This window comes from Pinus tabuliformis, chromosome 3_1 (assembly GCF_031772625.1).
Source record: "Pinus tabuliformis cultivar Carrire ecotype Pingquan chromosome 3_1, CPIR1, whole genome shotgun sequence".
NCBI lineage: Eukaryota > Viridiplantae > Streptophyta > Pinopsida > Pinales > Pinaceae > Pinus > Pinus tabuliformis.
The window spans coordinates 411874683-411895062 of NC_142301.1; the positions used below are offsets into that span (position 1 = coordinate 411874683).

The 20380-nt window shown below is 36.8% G+C and overlaps 1 protein-coding gene across 1 annotated transcript; it reads left to right on the forward strand.

Annotated features, from left to right (window-relative positions):
* The first annotated feature begins 958 nt into the window (after positions 1 to 958).
* On the forward strand, positions 959 to 1654 carry LOC149187483 (F-box/kelch-repeat protein At2g44130-like). Its single transcript, XM_089409678.1, has one exon. It carries the CDS (start codon positions 959 to 961, stop codon positions 1652 to 1654), a length of 696 nt encoding a protein of 231 aa, XP_089265804.1.
* Positions 1655 to 20380: the final 18726 nt, after the last annotated feature.

Below are 20380 nucleotides of genomic sequence, written 5' to 3' on the forward strand. Positions count from 1 at the left end.
GCGAAACCATGGATTAGGGTTAAGAAAAATGCATAAGAACAAAATAAATATTACACAAACAAACTAGATGGAGAGATATTTTCTCTAAGATGAAGAGATTCAGGAGGAGGTGAGAGATTGCGTTTGAGATACAAGAAATATCTACGTCAATCATATGATATATCTTCAAATTTTCATCCTCTACTAGCATATGAAGTCAATGTGGGTAAGGTGCTTTTGGAGAGAAGTGAATTTGAGTAATAAATATTCATATGTGTTGATGCCATCTAGATATAGATAAAGGAATTAAATAACAAAGTGCCTCTCTAGTTGATAAGATTGTCGATGTGGTCTTCCCAAATTTAGTAGAGGAGAATGAGAATCCATAAGAAATACCTAGTGACTCTCCTTCATATATGTTTAGGTTGATAATTTTTGTTTATCATGACTAAAAAAAATATGCTTCTCATGTTAATTATAGGTATAGATTATATAGTAACTTTACATTAGAATGTTTTTGTTCTATTATTGCATTATCATATCAATATAGTAATATGGACAAAAGCTCTATGCTTGTGGTATGCTATTGTTGTGACCACCTAATTCATAATGAAGCCTGGTATTGGAGATTTCAAATCCTAGAAAGACTAGGTTTAATAGAATTTATAGTATTTCTGATATTAAAAAGGCTGAAAACTAATAAATTTAGTTAAATCCATGTTAAATGTCAATTTCAAAATATTGATGATGCCTTGTTGATCTTTTCTCTCCTCTCTCTAGTTTTACTTCCTTACTTTTTATATTTGTAATTTATATTACTTTAACTTGTATTATGCCAAATAAAAAATGTATCATCCACTCAAAATGTTAAATGATTTGAAAGTATTTTACATAATTTATATCTAAAAACATATAGCACAACTTTAATATTCATAATAAATACTAAAATTCAATATTCATAATAAATATAAATATAAATATGGACGTTGTTGTCTTCATCTTTGATTTTGTGTCCAAAAAATGGCGCCGCGGCTCCAACATACCCACTAATCGTATCAACTTCGCTTCTGCAGTTTCTTCTTCGAAAGGACTTATCTACGTCGCTGGTGGCGAAGATGAGCATGGCAACTCTCTGTCCACTGTGGAAGCTTACGACGTGGAAGAAGATAGGTGGGAAATCTTGCCTCCCATGACTCAAAACCGCCGTAGATCTGCGGGCGTTTACCTGGACGGGAAATTTATGGTGATAAGTGGAATGCCATCTGGTGGAGCAGTCGCAGTCGAAAGTAGCGCGGAAGTTTTTGATGAGGAGACGGGCGGTTGGCAGACGCTGGAAAACATGTGGAGTTTACGAAGGCGTATTATGATGAAGGATTCCAATGTTGTCTGTATATGTGAGAACCTGTACGTGATTGTTTCAAAGCAAGTGATGAAGTATGATGCTGAGAAAAATGCGTGGACGCCTGTAGCTTCTGTTCCACAAAATTTAGAATTTATTTTCTGTGCTGCACCGTGGCGTGAGTGGATTTTTGTAAGTGGCGTTAATTATGAAGATTATCCGATCGCTTATTTCTTTCAGCCGTCAACTGGGCAGTGGAAGGCTATTGACGACGCAGGGCAAGTGTTTGCTCGTTATCCTTATCCTTTTGTATCAGCTGTAACCCTCGAAATCTGAATATTCCCTTCTCTTCCATATATTTTATATTTCGCATCATAAATAATATTTAGCTATTTTTAAATGGTAATATTGAAATTGCGTTCTGTTATTTGATCTCGGATTCTGACTAGCGTCCTTCACTTATTTTGCTTTTAATATGAACCGTCATTTAATCCCATTTTGAAAAGGAACGATTATCATTAAGGGACAATTAATGTTATGCGCCTTACTGAGATATATAGAGTTTGGTTGTTCCATTTTCTTAAATAGCATTACAATATATTCAAGAACTGTTTTACAGGAGGTTCCCCTGCAAAAACATTACCCATAACATTCGAGCATTAATGGTCTGTCTGTTTTCCTTGAGGAATAAACTCCATTGTTACAATTCATGAAGTCATGGACATATGGAAGGTACAATATGCAATTTTGACTCTTTTCTCTAACCGTTAAAGTTGTGTTATCCAACGAAATTATATTCTTTATATTCTTGCGATGATTTGCATTTTTTCCACAACAGAGCTTCATTTACTGTAATGTCTTTATAACACGTTCTCTCTGAGAAAAATTACCCTTACAGGAATGGTTGAGTACTACTGAGGTGCCTTCTCTCGCATTTCTTGATTGTTTTTTCGATTATCGTACAGCTCTCCGTGGAAAGAAATCGAATCCTATCACACTCTTTTTGGGAACAAATAGCCATGGCTTTGATGTGAGAACGGAATCAGACACGACACGTATCAGAGGGCTGGAAGCGATCATGGAACGCCATTCCTGGGAAACGAGGACTGTATTCAAAAGATGTGTGATGTGAAGAGAAGCAAGAATTATGTGGATCACCTCAACTGGTACCTGTGAAATACACGGTGACGATCCCTCAAAATTATCCATCGATTCACAACAACATAGAGCATAATGATCAAATATTTTATACTCTGACTAAATGTAGAAGAAGACGTGTGTTTTTTCAATTTAATTGCATTAAATTCAAATATTCTATATTTTAAATTGTACATGTATGTTATATGGAGTATGTATATTCTTTTACATTATTTTTATAATTATTCAAATATAATTTTTTTATAAGTATTCAAATATTATTTAAATAGTTAACTTCTCTATTTCAAAGGTTATAGAGATTGAATAACATTCACAATGGGACGGTTAAGCTCCTACTCCTCATGGTCGTTGACATTGGGAAACTTTCTTTGATTAATTATTAGTTAAGATGAATCGACTTTGAATTAGGTGCAATGTTTTTGTTGATAAATTAAGAGTGTATGATCAATTCCCTTTATAAGGCTGTTTGAGTTTCCATATATAATGTTTGCATTTATAAGGCTTTGTGAGTTTCCATATATAAAGATGTTTGCATTGTTAGTTTTAAGGATGAGATCATTGATGGCAAGGCCAAGAATCGTGAGGCAAAGCCATTTATCTCGGATCCTGCCACATCTCAGACTCACCAAGAATATCTCCCATGCTCAGGTCCATGGAAACTCCATCCCATCTTCAACATGTCATGATGCTTGATTCCAAGCCATCCCTGCACCATCTGCCATACGTGCTCAACCTGTTTTAAAGGACTCACTGCCATGAGTAGCTAACAATGAGCCCCTTATTTTTGTCATATAAGATGTGGATGGAGTAGAGCCTGGAGGCTCACCCTCACTAATCATCTCAATGCATCTGTCAGGATCTTCTATCTCCATCCTCTATAGATAAGTGACTCGATCCTCCTCTCAGACATTCGGCCTCACATATGCCTCATCATCATCATCATCATCATCCTTGACCACTTCTAGCGTTCTTGAAAAGTCTAAGATACTATCAGAAAGAGTCTTGATGACCAATGACTGCTCGGTAAGCTTTTTCTCAACCATAGACAACCGCTTACTCATATCTTCCATCCGCTTCTTGTCCTCCATCTGCATCACTGCCAACTTACAATCAGGCCTTGTCACTCCAACGGTTGGAACACCAATGGGTACATCCTCCCTTCCATCGTAAATGTATAGCCTCTTCAAATGTGGAACAATCATAGAATCGAATTGTTTCAAGAATTCCATTCCCAGCATAGCCTCATAGTCATCAATCCACACTATAGTGATGTCGACCTTCCCTGTCCACTCACCTAGTGTTGTGTCCACTTTTTCAGCGACACCAAGAACACTACCAAGAGGAGAATTGACTGTCTTCATCTGTGCCTTCACCGGTACAAATTTCAGTCCAATTCTTCTCGCAGTATCTTCACCCATGAAGTTGTGAGAAGCCCCACTATCCACCATAGTGAGTATATCAGCACTCCCAACCTTCATCCGAACATACTCCAACTTGTTCCTCTCAGGATCCCTCTGAGAGATCACCTCTGTAGCAGTAGCACCACCAAATATTTGCATCATCCCCACAGAAGCTTCTTCGTTCTTCGCATTAGATTGTGCAATTGCAGCCACTTTTAGTCTAGAAGGGCAATTCTTCACCATATGTGGTCTAGCACATATCCAATAGTTCAAGGCTTTCTTCATCTTCGAATTATCATCCGATTTCGAAGCATCATCCTTCTTCTTATCTTTTGGCTTATCAGACTTCTTCTTCCTATCATCAGAAGTCTCATCATAATGCTCCACCAACCTATCCACAGCAGCAAAAGCTTCCTCAAGTGTTCTAATTCTCTGCCTCTTCACTTCATTGCGTAACCAAGGCTTCAATCCAATAATGAAATTGAACACCTTGTCCCTCTCTGCCATGTCAGGAAGTTCCAAAACCACACTTGCAAACTCCCGTTGATATGTCTGAAAGTTCCCAGTCTACTTTATGAACTTAATTTTCATCCTTGCTTCCCACGTTTCATCCTGAGGACTGAAATGGGTTTGCAAAGCTTTCTTCATCTCATCCCACGAAGTAATGTCACCACCACCGCCATTGGCAATCTGATCCATCCTCGTTCACCACCACATATTAGCATCTTTTGTCAAGATCTGAGCAGCTACCTTGACCTTCGTCTCATCATCAGATAGACCCAATCATTCCAAGTATTGCTCCATGTCCCATAGAAAGTTACCAAGAGTCTTTGCACTTCTTGTACCATTGTAAGATTCTGGTTCCTTGACTTTCACATGAGGCACTCCTCCACCTGAGTTATGCCTCACGGCCTTCTTCAACACCGCGATCTCATCTCTGGCTCCGTCAATAGATTTTCGCAAGCCCACAATCTCTGCAAGACCTTGGTCTCTTGCCTCTTCAACCTCCTTGACCCTTACTTCAAGTTGTGTACAAAAAATATCAGTGTACTCGTGTTGAGTCCGGAGTTCCTCAAGCTCTTCCCTCATTTTCGAATTGGCCTCTTGATCTCTCACGATCAAGTCCATCTTCTTAGTCCAAAAAGCTTCCAAGTCCTCCATCTTCTCCAACACTTTTTCCATGAATGCCATAGTAGCATCCTTTGCACCGTGACTAGACCTAGCCTGAGATTCAGCTGCCATTGCTAACAGCTTTCTTCTCCTTTGCGATCTAGTTTTGACCATCCAATAGCTTCACCAAGATGCCTGCAACCTGAACCAGCACTTGTCTCACTTGTATGTGAAACAACTTCCTTCACCTTCAAGTACCTACTACACTCTCTTCAACTGTCAAGCTTCTTCAACCCTGAATAAACTTCAATCTTCAACACCAGCTGCAACCGAGCTCTAATACCAACTGTCACGCACCCAAGCCTGCGGTAATCTTTCAACCACTCTAGGCGAGGCGGCACCACCGAACACTTTCTTTTCACCAATACTTATGTTCGTGGACTACGCCTAACCACTTATTCCTACTTAGTTTGTGTTTCACAACCAAGTATTATTAATGTTTCCTTTATACCAATGAACACCCATACACATTCATTAACATCAGCAATTATAAATGAAGAACACAATTGCATAGTATAAAGGGAGGGGAAACTCCCTGAACAATGATTCTACCTGATAATATATTATACAATCTTTTACAAGTTAAAAGCTTTACAAGTATACTTGGAAACTCCAAGTTTCATACTTAGCCAAATTTACAATCTTCGGCAAACTCGGTTGCCTAGCTCATCAGCACCTCCGCACGATTGCCGCACGACTCACCAACCCTTCATTCACCTTGTCGCATGATCGTGTTGTTTGTCCAACTTGGGCGTGCCTCCAAGTCGGCACACATGGGTGCCTCCACCCGAGACACACCTTTGTCCACAATCTCAACACTTCACCAAGTCACCATGCACACTTGCATGATGGGCAGGTGCTCACCCAAGTCACCCAAGAACCCGTGCCAAGTCGTGGCACAAACCGGGTGCCCACACTTCATGCATGCCTTTCTTCAACCGGTGGGCGACTCTGTCCGCGCCCTTTACCCAAAACCGAGAATGACACTTAACTCCGTGCGGCCTTGCCCAAGAATGGGCGCATCATCCAAATCTGCACCTTCACCTCTTGTACGTCCACCTTCTAGTTCTATGCCTTCTCTTGACATGAGCGAAGATGTTGTGTGTTGAGAGATGGCCGAAATGAGTCCAACACATCTCCAATATATACCAAAGGTACAGTGAAGTCTTAGCTGCCCAGCCGACTTGCCCAACGCCCCTACTCCATCGCAATCTCGCCCAAGATACATGTCAACTTACCCATGTTCGTAGGTCGGCCTCCATACATTCAAACCCATGCCTCCACACATATAAACTCGTTGCTCTTCCCTCCTACGCACTTCATTATACCTTCGCGTGCCAAGGTCAAGCTTGCACTTCAATTTTCCTTCGTCGCACTTCAATTTTCCTTCGTCACACTTCAAGCCGGGAGCGCTCAAGGATTGCAGGTCCTTACATATGGTCTCCTTAAGATTAGAAAATTAATCCATGACATCCAATATGACTTTTAGAGATGGAAACTTGTCATTTGATTCTGATCTGGAAAATCTTAAGCCTTGGAATTATCACAATTAACATAACAAATTGATCCCACAAGCATCGTGCTTGTCCTCAGAGATCGTTGTGTAATTTTTGACAGTCAAAACAAGAGGAAAGATCCCACATGGCCACACTATCTCGAACTCAGTCAAGGATCGGTTGGTTGATGATGAGGCATCCTTCCATTCATGTGGATCTTTCAACCCTATCTCCAAGCTTCCAGCTAAACCCATGAATAAATAGTTAGCATATAAGGACATGACTCAAAAATTCACTTAAATTCAATCAAAAATAGAAAAATGATGTGAGTTAAGTGCATTTAACTCTTAGTCATGTATGAGTAGGGTTTAGGGAGTGATGTAGGTAATAGGGTAGGTAGTAGGAGTACTTTCATAGGAAAAAGATGGTGAAAATAGGGATAAGAGGTAGAAACATGGGGACAAAAATGAGTACCAACATCCCCCCATGCTGATTCGAATGCATGTCCTTATGGATGTTTCCATACTATGCCAAAAATAGTACCGACGTGGTAACAAAAGAAACTTTGGTCAAAGACTAGCGGCCTTAACCAAGACCTCCAACCCATTTTTAATTGGAACAAAACACTTCTGAAACTACAAAAAAAACTCTTGAGCACTTAGCTTTTTGGTGGGCTTCGTCTTGGAGATTTTCCTAAGAAGCAATTTCTTGTTTTTTTGCTTCATCTCATCATTTCAGGAATACAACCAAAGATTAGTTTCTTTGATTTGATGGTTAACTTCTCTGACATACTAAAATAAGGCTCGATACTTGTTTTCTTTCTTACGAAGTTTAATAATCTTTCTCTGCAACTTCACTAAATGAATACTTGTGTTTTCTTCTGCTATAAGAGTCATATTTTTCATGGGTGTTGTTGATTATTGAGAGGTGCTACCTCCTAGCAAGGATAATTTTAGGGGTGAATGTTCGCCCTTTGGCAAAATTAAGGGGTTTTAAATTTTTAGTGGGCGAATATTTTGTATCATAGTACATTTTTACAAATCACCTCAAATAGCCCACCTTATTTTAAGGGAGAGGGTAAAAAAGGTAAATTTAGCCCTTGAAATTAGGACTTACAACCTTCCATTCGCCCATTTTCAAGAATAGGTTTTATTTAAGTGAATCCATTCGCCCATTTTCAAGAATAGGTTTTATTTAAGTGAATCCTATGGGCCAAATACCATATTTATAAAAGAGGTATGGTAAATTAATAAAAATATAAATAAATGAGAGGTATGGTAAATAAATAAAACATTTTTTATATTTACTCCATAAGTCACCTTATATACATGTAAGGGTGTAAACAAATAAAAATATAAGTAAAGTGGAGGTATGGTAAATAAATAAAATGCCTTTTTATACATACTCAAGAGGTATGGTAAATAAATAAAAATATAAATAAACTAGACGTATCGTAAATAAATAAAACCTCTTTTTATATTTAGTCCATAACCCTCGTTCTATTTATGAAGGCTCAAGAAAGAGGTTTTATTTAAGTGAATCCTATGGGCCAAATACCATATTTGTAAAAGAGGTATGGTAAATTAATAAAAATATAAATAAACGAGAGTTATGGTAAACAAATAAAACATTTTTTTATATTTACTCCATAACTCACCTTATATTTACAAACACTCAAAAAATGGGTTATATTTAGGTGAAACCTATGGCCAAAATACTATGGGACAAATACCATGGACTAGATTGTTATTAATACCATGCAAAAAACCATTATTAACCCTAATATTAGAATTAATAAAAATAAAAATGGCACATGGTATTGACCCATGGTATTCACCAAAAGGGCACATGGTATTGACCCATGGTATTCACCTGGAATGTATCCTATTTAAATGGGGGAATTAAACCAACATGTAGCCTATGCTAAGATTCACTAGGACTTTACAAAGTTTTATTATTTAGTGAAAGACTCGCCAAGATCTTACAAGATTTTATAATTGAGGTAAATATTCGCCATGCCTGGTGAGAGATTCGCCAAAAAATTATATATACATATTATATTATTGATAAAATCGCCTTCCATTTTTCCTATATACCATAGAGATTTGCCCATTTATTATATTTATAAATTCACGGGGGGTTCTTAAAATTTTCCCTGCCTCCTAGTGTTTTTATATGACTTTTCCCTCATAAGGAAGCTTGTTGAACTTCCCTGTTGACCTTTTGACTAAGATTCTTGTTGGTCAAAGACTAAATAGGGGACTGTGTTTCCAAATCTTGTGCAATGATGAAGGGGATGTGTGTTGTAGATGCTAAGACAAGACTTTCTTTAGGGGAAGAATGCAATTCCTTTCCATCTAAGTCAAGAGAGGAAATAACATCAATAGACTGAGAATTTATAACTTTAGGTGTCTTAAGTTTGTTCATGCTTCTAGTTCTTCAACGACCTTGGATCGAAGTCTCTCCCTTGGAAATTGCTAGAACTTGGGATAGAAAAAGAGATTTCCTCCACTTAGGCTTTGGTTTGGCCCCTGCATGAGCTTTAGGAGTTTTCGATGCATATCTTTTACCTTTCAACCATACAATATCAGTTGGATTAGGTCAGTCTTAACTACTCCTACTTCACTTGTTCCTTCACTTATTTACCCTTTTGCATTTTGAGGATGATCTCTCTTTTATAGTATTAGAATAGGGTGTTGATTCATGTGGATTTTAGAAAATAGGAGAGACAAGGTTATCTATAGGGTAGGCGTCATTTGGGAATGTTATGACAAGGTCTCTCCTCTATGCTTAAGTGACTGTCCCACCAACCATTCTCGACCTTTGAACTATGTCTCTTCCCGAGGAAAATTTCAATTAGGAATTCTTCTGAAGACCTCCGCTGCTTTGTAAGCTTAGCAACAACTACCATTTTAATAAGACTCTGGTGATATAATGTTTTCTCAAGGTTCCTGCTCACTAATTGTACCCCTAGATACATTTTATGCAAGCTTAACTTAAAGAAATGTGCAATATTGATCTTGATATCTTTTACAAAATGTGATAATAGTCGAATATGATATAAAAACAATATAGCATAATTTCCCTCAAAGGTAACAAAACGATGTAACATGGTGACTAAAGGGCGCCATTTCTCTTCGATACAACTCGGTAGTATACCTTTCGTCGAGCTGACTGGCTGATAGAATGGCTCTAGGAATGAAGAAAAATTTGGAATATGTAATTGGAAACCCTTTAAGAATGGTTCACCCACAGAGGGTAACCCTATACTGTCGCTAAGAGACTCCTCGATAACCTTAAAATCCAAATTAACAACTTTAACATGCTTTCCATCAAAGTTCTGAGAAAATTTAAGGGCTACTTTATCATTATCTCCTTGAAATTCTCTTAAAAATGGAAACCATCCCCGCTACTCAAGAACTTTGTTGCATTGTTGATACTCAGAGTTGTAGGAAAATTGGCCAAAGATTGGCTCATGAAGATCGACCCCCATGCATGTGTAAAACCACAATTTCCAAATCCAATTGAAAATTTTAACTCTCTGCTTGTAATACTGAGATAGGAATACAATTCCCTTATGATTGAAAAACAAAATGGTTGCCTTGATGTTGATGAGAATTGTCCCCATCGTGTCGATGACTCCACCCTCATAGTTCTAATGATTTCACCCTCATCGTTCCTCCATGGGAATGGTTATCACAGTGACAGGTAGTATAAGGTTGAAGGTGTGATAATAACCATGGTTCATATGTGGTTTAAGTGGATAAGTTTGATAATGATTAGGATGACGGGGAGGATTTAACATGAGATGAAAGGGTTGACAGGGGTGTTTTAGGAATGATGACAGGGATAAGGTAATGATTATAAGACAGAGAGTGTAAGGGCTTTGCTATGAAATAAAGGGTAGAAGTGTTTAGGGAACCAGTGGTTGCATATCACTCGACAACATTTTAACTATTATAAATTAAATCTAAACAAATTATGAGAACATACCTTACTAACTCAAAATGATTTAGCATACTGAGCTATAGAGATCGACCATATTTGGTTGATAGTAGAAGAGGACACCGATGATGAAGTGATGCTTATGAAAATGAAGCATAAACACCAAATTTTCTTTAAAAATGTTGTTCCCAAAATACATTCACAATAATAGACTTTATTTTTTACATATTAGAGTACATAAAGTTGTTAAGTACAACAAAACTTGGAGTACAAAATCTACATGTTTCTCCTTGATTGAATGTCATGAAATCTATTGAAAGTTTCCTTCAAAACATGGTAAGCCTCCTCACCATCCCATAGATTTTAACTAGGCAAGGGATGATATCTACCTGAGGAATTTCATATTTAGAGGGCTTGAAATGACCAAAAGGAAAGCTATAGGTGGGTTCCTTTTCAATAATTATTATTCTGAGCCTAGAAAAGAATAATTCTATACCCAACAAATCCCTAAACCACCCAAAGGAGACTCCAAGGGGCTTCTTTTCCGTAATTATTTCCTTAAGTGGAAAATTTACCTTCGAATTGTTTGAACTTACTGTCATAAAGTAAGGCCCAATCTCCTGGATGGAAAATCTTCTTTTTAATAAACTTATCATGCAAATTAGCTCTTCGATATTGCACCAACATGGTTCGATGGAATGCATCCTCTCTAATCTCGTCAATCTCGTTCAACTACATTAACCTTTGTCCTTTGGATTCATTAATATTCATCCTGAGTTGAGTGGCAGTTCGATATGTTTTCACTTGGAACTTAATAAGTAGCAACACATGCTTACCATAAACTATCTCATATGGGGTGTGCCCTGTCGCATTCCTCCAAGTTATGCGGTAAGCCCATAATGACTCCAACAACTTGTCAACCCAATCCTTGTGATGTAATTGAATGGTCTTGGTTAGGATGGATTCTAACACTTTATTTGTGAATTCCACCTACCCATTGGCTTGGGGGTGGTAAGGAGTATAATTTTTTATATTTCATTTGATATTGTTCAGTGAGAGCCTTGACCAACTTCGATGTGAACTGTGTAGCCTAGTTAGTAAAAATCTCTCGGGGTAATCCAAATCTAGTGAAAATATCTTTGAAAAGGAATTCCACTACTGCCTTTTTGGTTGCCCCATACAAAGCTTTCACTTCCACCCATTTCGTAATATATTTAATGCAAACTAAAATATACCTTTTCTTCTTTGACATAGGGGAGATATGTCCCATGAAATATAATGCCCACTTATCGAAAGGTTTTATTGATATATGTGTCTAAAGGGGCATCTAATCCAAAGGAACTCACGTTGCAATTCTCTGACAAGCATCACAACTGGATACAAACTTTGTGGCATCTTTGAAAAGCGAGGGCCAATAATACCTGGTACGAAGGACTTTGTATGTAGTCATTTTCTCTTAAAATTTCCCCCCACATGGCTCACTATAGCAGGCCTTCAACACATCAAATATCTCATTTTCTCGCACACATCTCCTGATTATCAAGTCGGGCCTAGTGTAGAACAAGTATCCATCAATCCAGGAGTAGTTTGCACTACTTTGTATAATGTTATGTTTCACCCTGGTAGACAGATTCTGAGGCAACTTCCCTGACACCAGGTAGTTTTCAACATCTGCAAACTAGGGAGTAATGGTAGATATATAAAACAATTCTTCATCCGAGAATGGTACTATGTTTGGTACATTTTTCGGCATGAAGTTCATTCAAGACAAGAAGTCAACTACAAAATTATCTCACCTAGACCTATGAATCACAATTATATTAAATTCTTACAAAAGTAGCAACCATCTAGTAATCCTCCCATTAGTGATAGGTTTGTTCATAAAAAATCTAATGGCATAATCATTGGTATCGACAAAAGTCTCATAAGTGGTTATGTAATGTCTAAATTTGCTAATGGCATGAACAACTACTAACAATTCCTTTTCAGTAATAGTTTAGTTTAGCAGAGGAAAGATTCTTGCTAACAAAGTAAATAGCATAAGGAGAATGATCTTCCCTTTGTCCTAAAACTACTCCAAGTGTGGTATCAGAATAATCCTTGCAAATGTGGAATGGTAAGGACCAATTTGGTCCCTTCAATACTCGAGCGGTGGATAACCTATCCCTTCATACCTAAAAATCATGTTGACAATCATCATTCCAAACAAAATCAATGTCCTTAGTTAATAGTTTAAATAAAGGGGTTGTAATTCTTGTAAAATTTTTAATAAATCGAGGATGCTAACCCACATGTCCCAAAAAGCTACTTACCTCTTTTTGTGTACTAGGAATTGAAATATTGCGAGATCACCTCAATATTGGTTGGATCAACATTGATTCCTTCAAATGAAACATGATGGCCCAAGACTATCACCTTAGTTTGCATTATTTTACATCTACTACTGCTAAGGGCTAGGTTGGCTTCTTGACATCTAATCAACACTTTTTCTAGATTTCCAAGAGCTTGGGAAAAGTCATCTCCATATACCGTGAGGTCATCCATATAGACTTCTACACAGTCATGGATCAAGTCATAAAAGATGGCTAGGACAACTCACTGAAAGGTGTTTGGGACGTTGAAAAGGTGAAAATGAAGAACTCGATAAGCATAGGTACCCCAAGGGCAAGTGAAAGTGATATTCTCTTGGTATTCCTTAGGTATTTGAATCTGGTTATACCCTCTGTACTCGTCTAGAAAAGAGAAATACTTTTTACGAGAAAGTGTGGAAATTACTTAATCAATAAATGGCAGCAGAAAATAATCTTGTACGGTGGCTTTGTTTAACTCCCTGTAATCAAGACATATGTGCCACTTACCGTTATTCTTTGGAACTACCACCAAAGGTGACGCCCATTTGCTATCTGAAATAGGATAGGTAAAAATTGAAGCAAATAACTTCTGAAAATCATCTTTTACAATTTATTTCAAGTCTGAGCTCATGCATCTCTGTGGCTGCTGGATTGGTCTCATCTCTTCATTGGTGTAGATGTGATTATTTCATGTATTTGGGTGTATGCCATTCATGTCCAAATAGTCCTAGGCGAAAGATCTGGATTTTTCTTGAACCATGCTCAACAGGTTTTTTTCTCTTCTTCATTTAGTTCATTGCCAATATACAAAAATTTTCCTTCACTGATTTCAATTGGCTCCGTCGTGAGCTCATTGTTGTCCTCTATTGTCGTGAATGAGGAAAATATAGCTAGATGATAAGCTTCCTGAAACTCATTACTGAAAACATGTTGATAACCAATAAAAGAAATTAGATAAACAATATAAGAACGATTAGAAAAAAATTACTGCAAAATATGATCTTCTGATTGTTCCCGAAGTCCTCTAGATTGTTCTAATGATAATAAAGGAAACATACAATCCTCATCTCCATAAGGACTCTCTATCCATAAGACTACTTCAACAACAGTTTGAGCAGGGGGAAAACTGACAAGATTTGATTATATGAACCATTGGAAATGATCATTTCTCCATTTCGGGACCCTATCACAACATCCATAGTAGCTAACTAAAGGCATCCTAGGACTACAGGGTGTCGTGGTTGTTTAGGAGAAATGAAAATGAAATCGATGGGATATTTCCAAGAAGCAATGGTGACTACTATGTCTTCTAGAGTTCCCATGGGTTTAATAATGGATTTATCTACTAATTCTAAAATAATAGGTGTAGGTTTCATCCCTTGCAATTGTAAAGATGTCATGGTTTCAAAAGTCATAGTGTTAATTGTTGCTCCTAAGTCTACAAGGGTGTCTGGCAGAAGTACTCCATTGACTTTGATGGTCACTATGTGATTTCCTGGGTCAATATATTTTAATGGTAAATCTGAGATCATTATGGACATTTCACACATGACTTTTACATTTTGGTTCTGGTGTCCTTTCCTTCTTGGCTTCTTAATACAAAGGTCTTTAATGATTTTATTTAAGATTGGAATGTCCCTGATGTCTTGTAATAGAGGAATTTTAATAAAAACATTCCTTAATTATTATTCTAACTCATATTTGATTGGGACCTATTCCTTCTTAGCAAGTATTCTTTCCAGGTAAGGAGGTTCATTTGGTTCTAATTTTTGTTTTTTTTTTTTTCTTGTTGAATGTGATTTTCAGTTTGTTCTTGAGGGGCCTCTTCTTGAATAATGACAACTAAATTTTCCTTATTTATTGTTTTCCTAGATCATAGTTGAATCTCATTTATTGGGACAACAATGATCATATAGGTAGGAAAAGGTTGTACTTCCATATTTTGTACAGGCTGAGGATGTCTATTATGGTTGGGATCAACTATGGGTTGTGTAGGCAACAAATTAGGACGAGTTAGGTTCAATGATGGTGGTGCCTGCGAGGATTATTGGTTTTATAGTGCAGGTAAAATATGGTGGAGAGGAGGAAGAGGCAGTGAGTGTTGTTGATAATGATTTGTGTTGTACCCCTACTTATAAGGTTGAATGTTCATATTGTAGGACGTACTAAGCATGTTTGATTATGGAGGATAAGATTGTTTTTGGGTCTGAAAAGTGTTTTCATAAGGATTTCCCCTCCAATACTGATTCCAAGGAGTGTTTTATGATTGAGGATTGAACCAAGGAGGAGAAGATGGCGGGAAGCTCCAAGGTTGATTCTGACCATAAGCTTGAAAATTGGAATCTTGAAACATGTTTTGATTTGGGTTCCTCCAAGAGGTGGATACTTCATGGTTGCATGTTCTAAAGAAAAAATCCGACAAAACTCAATAACATTAATGGGACAATCCCTCTCAGCATGCTTATTTATGCATTTAGGACAAAAGATTACCATGGGAACCCTCTCATCTTATTGTTTCTTTCTAAGTTTTATTGTGTCAAGTTGGTTACAAATAATGTTTAGGATATCTGTTTTGAAATTTTCCAATAAGTTTCCTAATTCCACTCCAGCGACATCATTGTGTACATATTTTTTATTTCTTGGCACATAATATTGGTAATTGTCGTGGAGCTTCTTTCCTAATTCATATCATCCCAAGAGTAGATGGTGTGTTCACCTAGGATCATAAAACATCTAAGGGTTGCATCTTTAATGGTGGATGGTAATAGCTTGAGCTTATGTGCATCCTCATAATAATTATAGATCCTACATAAAATTTAAAATTCAAATAAGAAGGCACCTAGGTCTTCGAAGGACTTACTCTCGAAGAGCGGAAGAGATGCCTTTTGTATTTTTTTAATAGTGATATTAATGGTTACGTCGAGAATAGGAAACCCAAAAGTGGTTTGTTCTTCTCCTTCTTCTTCTTCCAGTCCTCCCCTCGGTCCTTCATGGTTCCCTCCTAATAGGTTGTAATGTGGGCCTTCTCCTCCCCCCTGACATTCTTCATTATTTCTTCCAAATATGTTACAACGTTGACCTTCTCCTTCCCCTCGATGTTCCTCATTGTTTATGTTCTCTCCTTCCTGGTTGGGCATGTCTACTATAGGTTCTTGAACAGGTCTTCTCATCATTACCTAGTCAACAAAAGGTAGTGAAGGATGTTCCTCAACATTAGTTGATTCTAGATCTGTGACTGGTTCTTCTAATACAATTCCTTTTGTACTCCCAAAAATAATGTGTTCAACTATTTCCTTCTCTTGATTTAGGATCTCCCCCTCCAAAGCCACTTTGTTGTCAACACCTCCTTCTTGTTGCTTTATTCCTGGATACCGATTAGTAGGATTAGTGATTGGTGTGGTTGTTGGACCGAAAGTTGTAGGAAACTTTGAACTAGCAATAAATATGCCTTGACTATCCCTAGGCCTACTTCTACTTCTATGGATAAAGAAAAGGAAATACAAGTTCAAATATGAGCAAAAATGATCATAATTTGGAGGAACCCCACAATAGTGGATGCGTGGCTCTTCACTCATATCTTACTATACTCTCTACACCCTCTGACTACTTGCAATACCCTTGAAAATATGTAATAACAATCTTACCTGAACCAAAATAGAACTCCCCAACAACAACACCAAAATGTTGGGAGTTTTAATTAGTGATTAAACCTCCTAATATTTAATTGTCAACCAGGACTCATAAGCATGAGTTGTACTGTATTTTTGGCTGAAGATGAATTTCAAAGTATATAATTTTCCTTGATAATGATCGTTAAGTACAAAATGATGAAGAAAACTTATGAATGAAGAAAACTAGCACTAATCTCATTTTGAGAAAACGTAAGAAATATAAAGGAAATCAAATTAACTCAATTGTTATACAACCAGCTCACAAAATAGAATAGAGAGATATATCAACAACTTAAAATATAGCCTCTTCGAGGGGGAATCCTCCTTTACATTACACAAATGAAAAATTATTGGATGATACAAATGACAAGACTTCCTTTCTATACACAGGAGTCTAAGTGGTCACAATATAATCAAAGCCGACATAACAATAATAATGTAAGGGCACAACAATAACTATAGTGGGCTTATATGGGGCATAATAATAAAAATATGGGGACAACATGGGCACAACAATAACAATAAGGGGTACAATAACAATAATAATAAGGAAATACACTAGTATTATAGGGACCTAACATGCCCCTCTCCTTCAAAAAAGTGGTTTCCTCAATGCTTGAGTAGTTTCGAATGATTTTGTATAATATTCTCATCCTACCATGTAGAATCTTCAGTGGGAAAGTTCTTCCACTTGATGAGAAACTCTAAAATTGATCGATTTCGCAATTTTCAAGTTCTTCTTTCTGTGACTGCTTCAGATTCCAATATGATTTTTCCTTCCTCTTCAAGCTTTGGAAATATTGCTTGAACATAGAGCTTGTCACCTATAACATTTTTTAAGCATGAAACATGGAAAACTGGGTGCACTCGGGAAGATGTAGGAAGTTCAAATTTGTATGCCATAGTACCAATATTTTGCAACACCTTATATAGACCATAATACTTTGCTAATAATTTATTATCGTTCTTAGCTTCCTTGAGGGACATTTGTTTGTATGGTTGTAGCTATAGAAATACCCAGTCACCTACATCAAAACTTCTTTCGCTGTGATGTTGATATGCCTGTTGTTTCATTCTATTCCACACCAAAGTGAGGTTGTCCTTTAAGAGTTGGAGAATTTTTTGTTGATTCTCGATGTGATCTTCCACTACTTGAACCTTAGGATTATCTCTAAAATATGATCTGATGGACAATGGATGATATCCATAAAGCTCTATAAATGGGGTCATTTTTGTTCTAGTATTGAAGGAAGTGTTATACCACCATTCAGCGAGAGGCAACCATTTGACCCATTGTGTCTATTTATCAGATACAAAGCAACATAAATATCCATCCAAAAAAAATTTCACTATCTCAGTTTTCCCATCTGATTCAAGATGCTAAGATGAGCTATGAGCTAACTAAGTACCCATAAAAGAAAATATTTTTGTCCAAAAATTTCCAATCAAAATAGGATCTCTATCACTTACAATAATTTTTGGGTTTCAACGTAGCTTTTGAATTGTTTCCATAAATGTAGTAGCAACCCTAAGACCTGATGAAAACATGGCCTATGACCTAATGAAAGCATGATTGCAAATTGACCATGAAACCATAACTGAAGACAACCTGAAGAAGGGTCAACAAGTATACTCTATGAGGGAGAAATTTAGATTTTCTGAAGAGAATACAACCATCAGTGGATCAGTTTGACATGACCTAATTAAATGATGTAAAATTTCAGTATGGGACTCCTAAAATGAAAATGCAAAGAGAAAATTTTGATCCCTAATGGAAGTATGCAGATACTGACACTAACACTTTCAATGCAGATCCCATTAGAGGATCTTGAGGATATTTCATATCATATTATGCAAATGTTACCCTTTTGATGGATGTATGATGAGCCTTGTCCTAGATGATTTATTCCTTTATCCCATAAGTGTCATTTGAGCTTTCAATGAGGTTTCCAAGTGCTATATCCTTCATAGTTGACTACCATAAATTTTGTCCCTCCTTGATATTACCTATGGTGATGTGATGTGCTATTACTTGTAGTTCTTCTACCATGGTGTCATTTTCTAATATGACTTATCCTATATTATTTCCAATGATTCCTATCTACATAGCAGTAATTTACACAACTGAAGAGTAATTTAGTGCAGGATATTATCTTATTCATTAGAGAGATCTCTCGCTTCCTCCTTCTTAAGCTTCTTCATCTCAGGTTCTTCCATTTCTTCGGTAATATGGGCTTCTTCCTTATTTCTCTTGTTATTGTCCTTCTTAAGTTTAGTACAATCTCTTCCATAGTGCCCATATTTGTGACATCCATAACATTGAACCTTAGCCATGTTCTTCTTTTTCTAAGGACCAAATTTACCAAACTTTCCTTTTATCTTTGTGATAACAACATATGCTTGATTTTTCTCATTTGATCCTATCTTATTTTTTTCCTTTATTCTGGTTTATTCAATCTTTCATAATTACCATAGATCCTGGAAAGGAGTGGCTCCATTCTTCCCATAAATACTTGAAGTGAAGTTGCCCCATTCCTCTTGTACTACATTTAATACTATAATGGTCATTTCTTTGTCAGGCATTATTTCACCTAGATCTTGAAGTTGATCTCCTATTTTTGAAATCCTCATGAAAGATGAGGCTATTCTTTCTCCCTTTCAAATGTTCAATTTGTAGATTTATTGTCTTAGCGAGATGACTTCTCCTGCAGTACTTACGGGAAAAAAAAAAAAAAACTCTACCAATTTGTTATATATATCTTTAGAAGTGCTTAATTTTGATACACATGGGATGGGAGAGTCCTTAATCAATTCTATCCAAATCCTCTAGGCCCCCACTACCCTTTTCATGTATTAAATAGATGATTGAGAATATTATTTAGGAGGTTGGGTTATTGACCCTTTAATGTGTTTTATGAATTCATTCTCATTAAGATTTAGATGTGTTTTTTCTTCCATGTAGGAAAATTTGAAGCCCCAACTAGTTTCTTTATCCCCTTGTCAAAATAAATTTTGATAGATTCAGATGAAGTCATAAAGATACTTACTTGAGTAGATGTTTCTTTCTCTAGTTGCTTCCTCCTTTAACTTGATAGTGGTATAGATAGTAGAAGGCTACTACTTGATAGATTCTTTCTACAAGAGTAATCCTTGATCCATTTTCGAAAGAGATCACTTTTATGGAGTTCTTCAAAGGTTAATGTTATTCTTTAATGAGAGACAACTTGCTTTAAAAAGCCATTCGAAGCTAATGACAATTTTATTTGATCTAGAATTATTTGGTCTTTTGAAAAAGCTTCCACTCCTTAGATTATGGTTGAGAGATGATCTCGGAAATTCTTTTAGGGTTTTTGGTCTTTTTTCTGCTTCCTCCTTGATGATGATCCCAAGACGTTTTCTGAAGTATATTTCTTTGATCTAGGGTTTTGGTATGATGTATATCTTGAAATTTCACTTTGATATCCTTCCACTAACCTTGATGTCTCTATTTGATTAAATTCCCCTTCTAGACTTTGTCACCTTAGCTCTGATACCATGTTGAGAAATGTAGGGCATCGATAGTTAGGTGCTTTCTCTACTTTGATAGTTTCCTCAGGGAGTCTTTCCACTTCTTGATTATGATATTCTATTTCTTATGTTACTATTGTGTTCTTTTCATCAAGAAAATTACCAATTCACGAACAATAAGGAGACAAGAGACACAGTATATAGGTTGTCAGCCATGGCCAAAACCTCTCAATCTTTGCTAGGAAAAACGAAATAAATTCTTCTTGTAGAACCTTCAGTGTACGAATACCAAGACCATGAAAAAGACCCTTGACACTAGATTCCTTCCAAGGCCAATTCACACGCCTCCTCTTTAACCTTAGAT

Bases quoted from the DNA above. Each gene is read 5' to 3' on its own strand.
- LOC149187483 (XM_089409678.1), top strand. From the start codon at position 959: ATGGACGTTGTTGTCTTCATCTTTGATTTTGTGTCCAAAAAATGGCGC.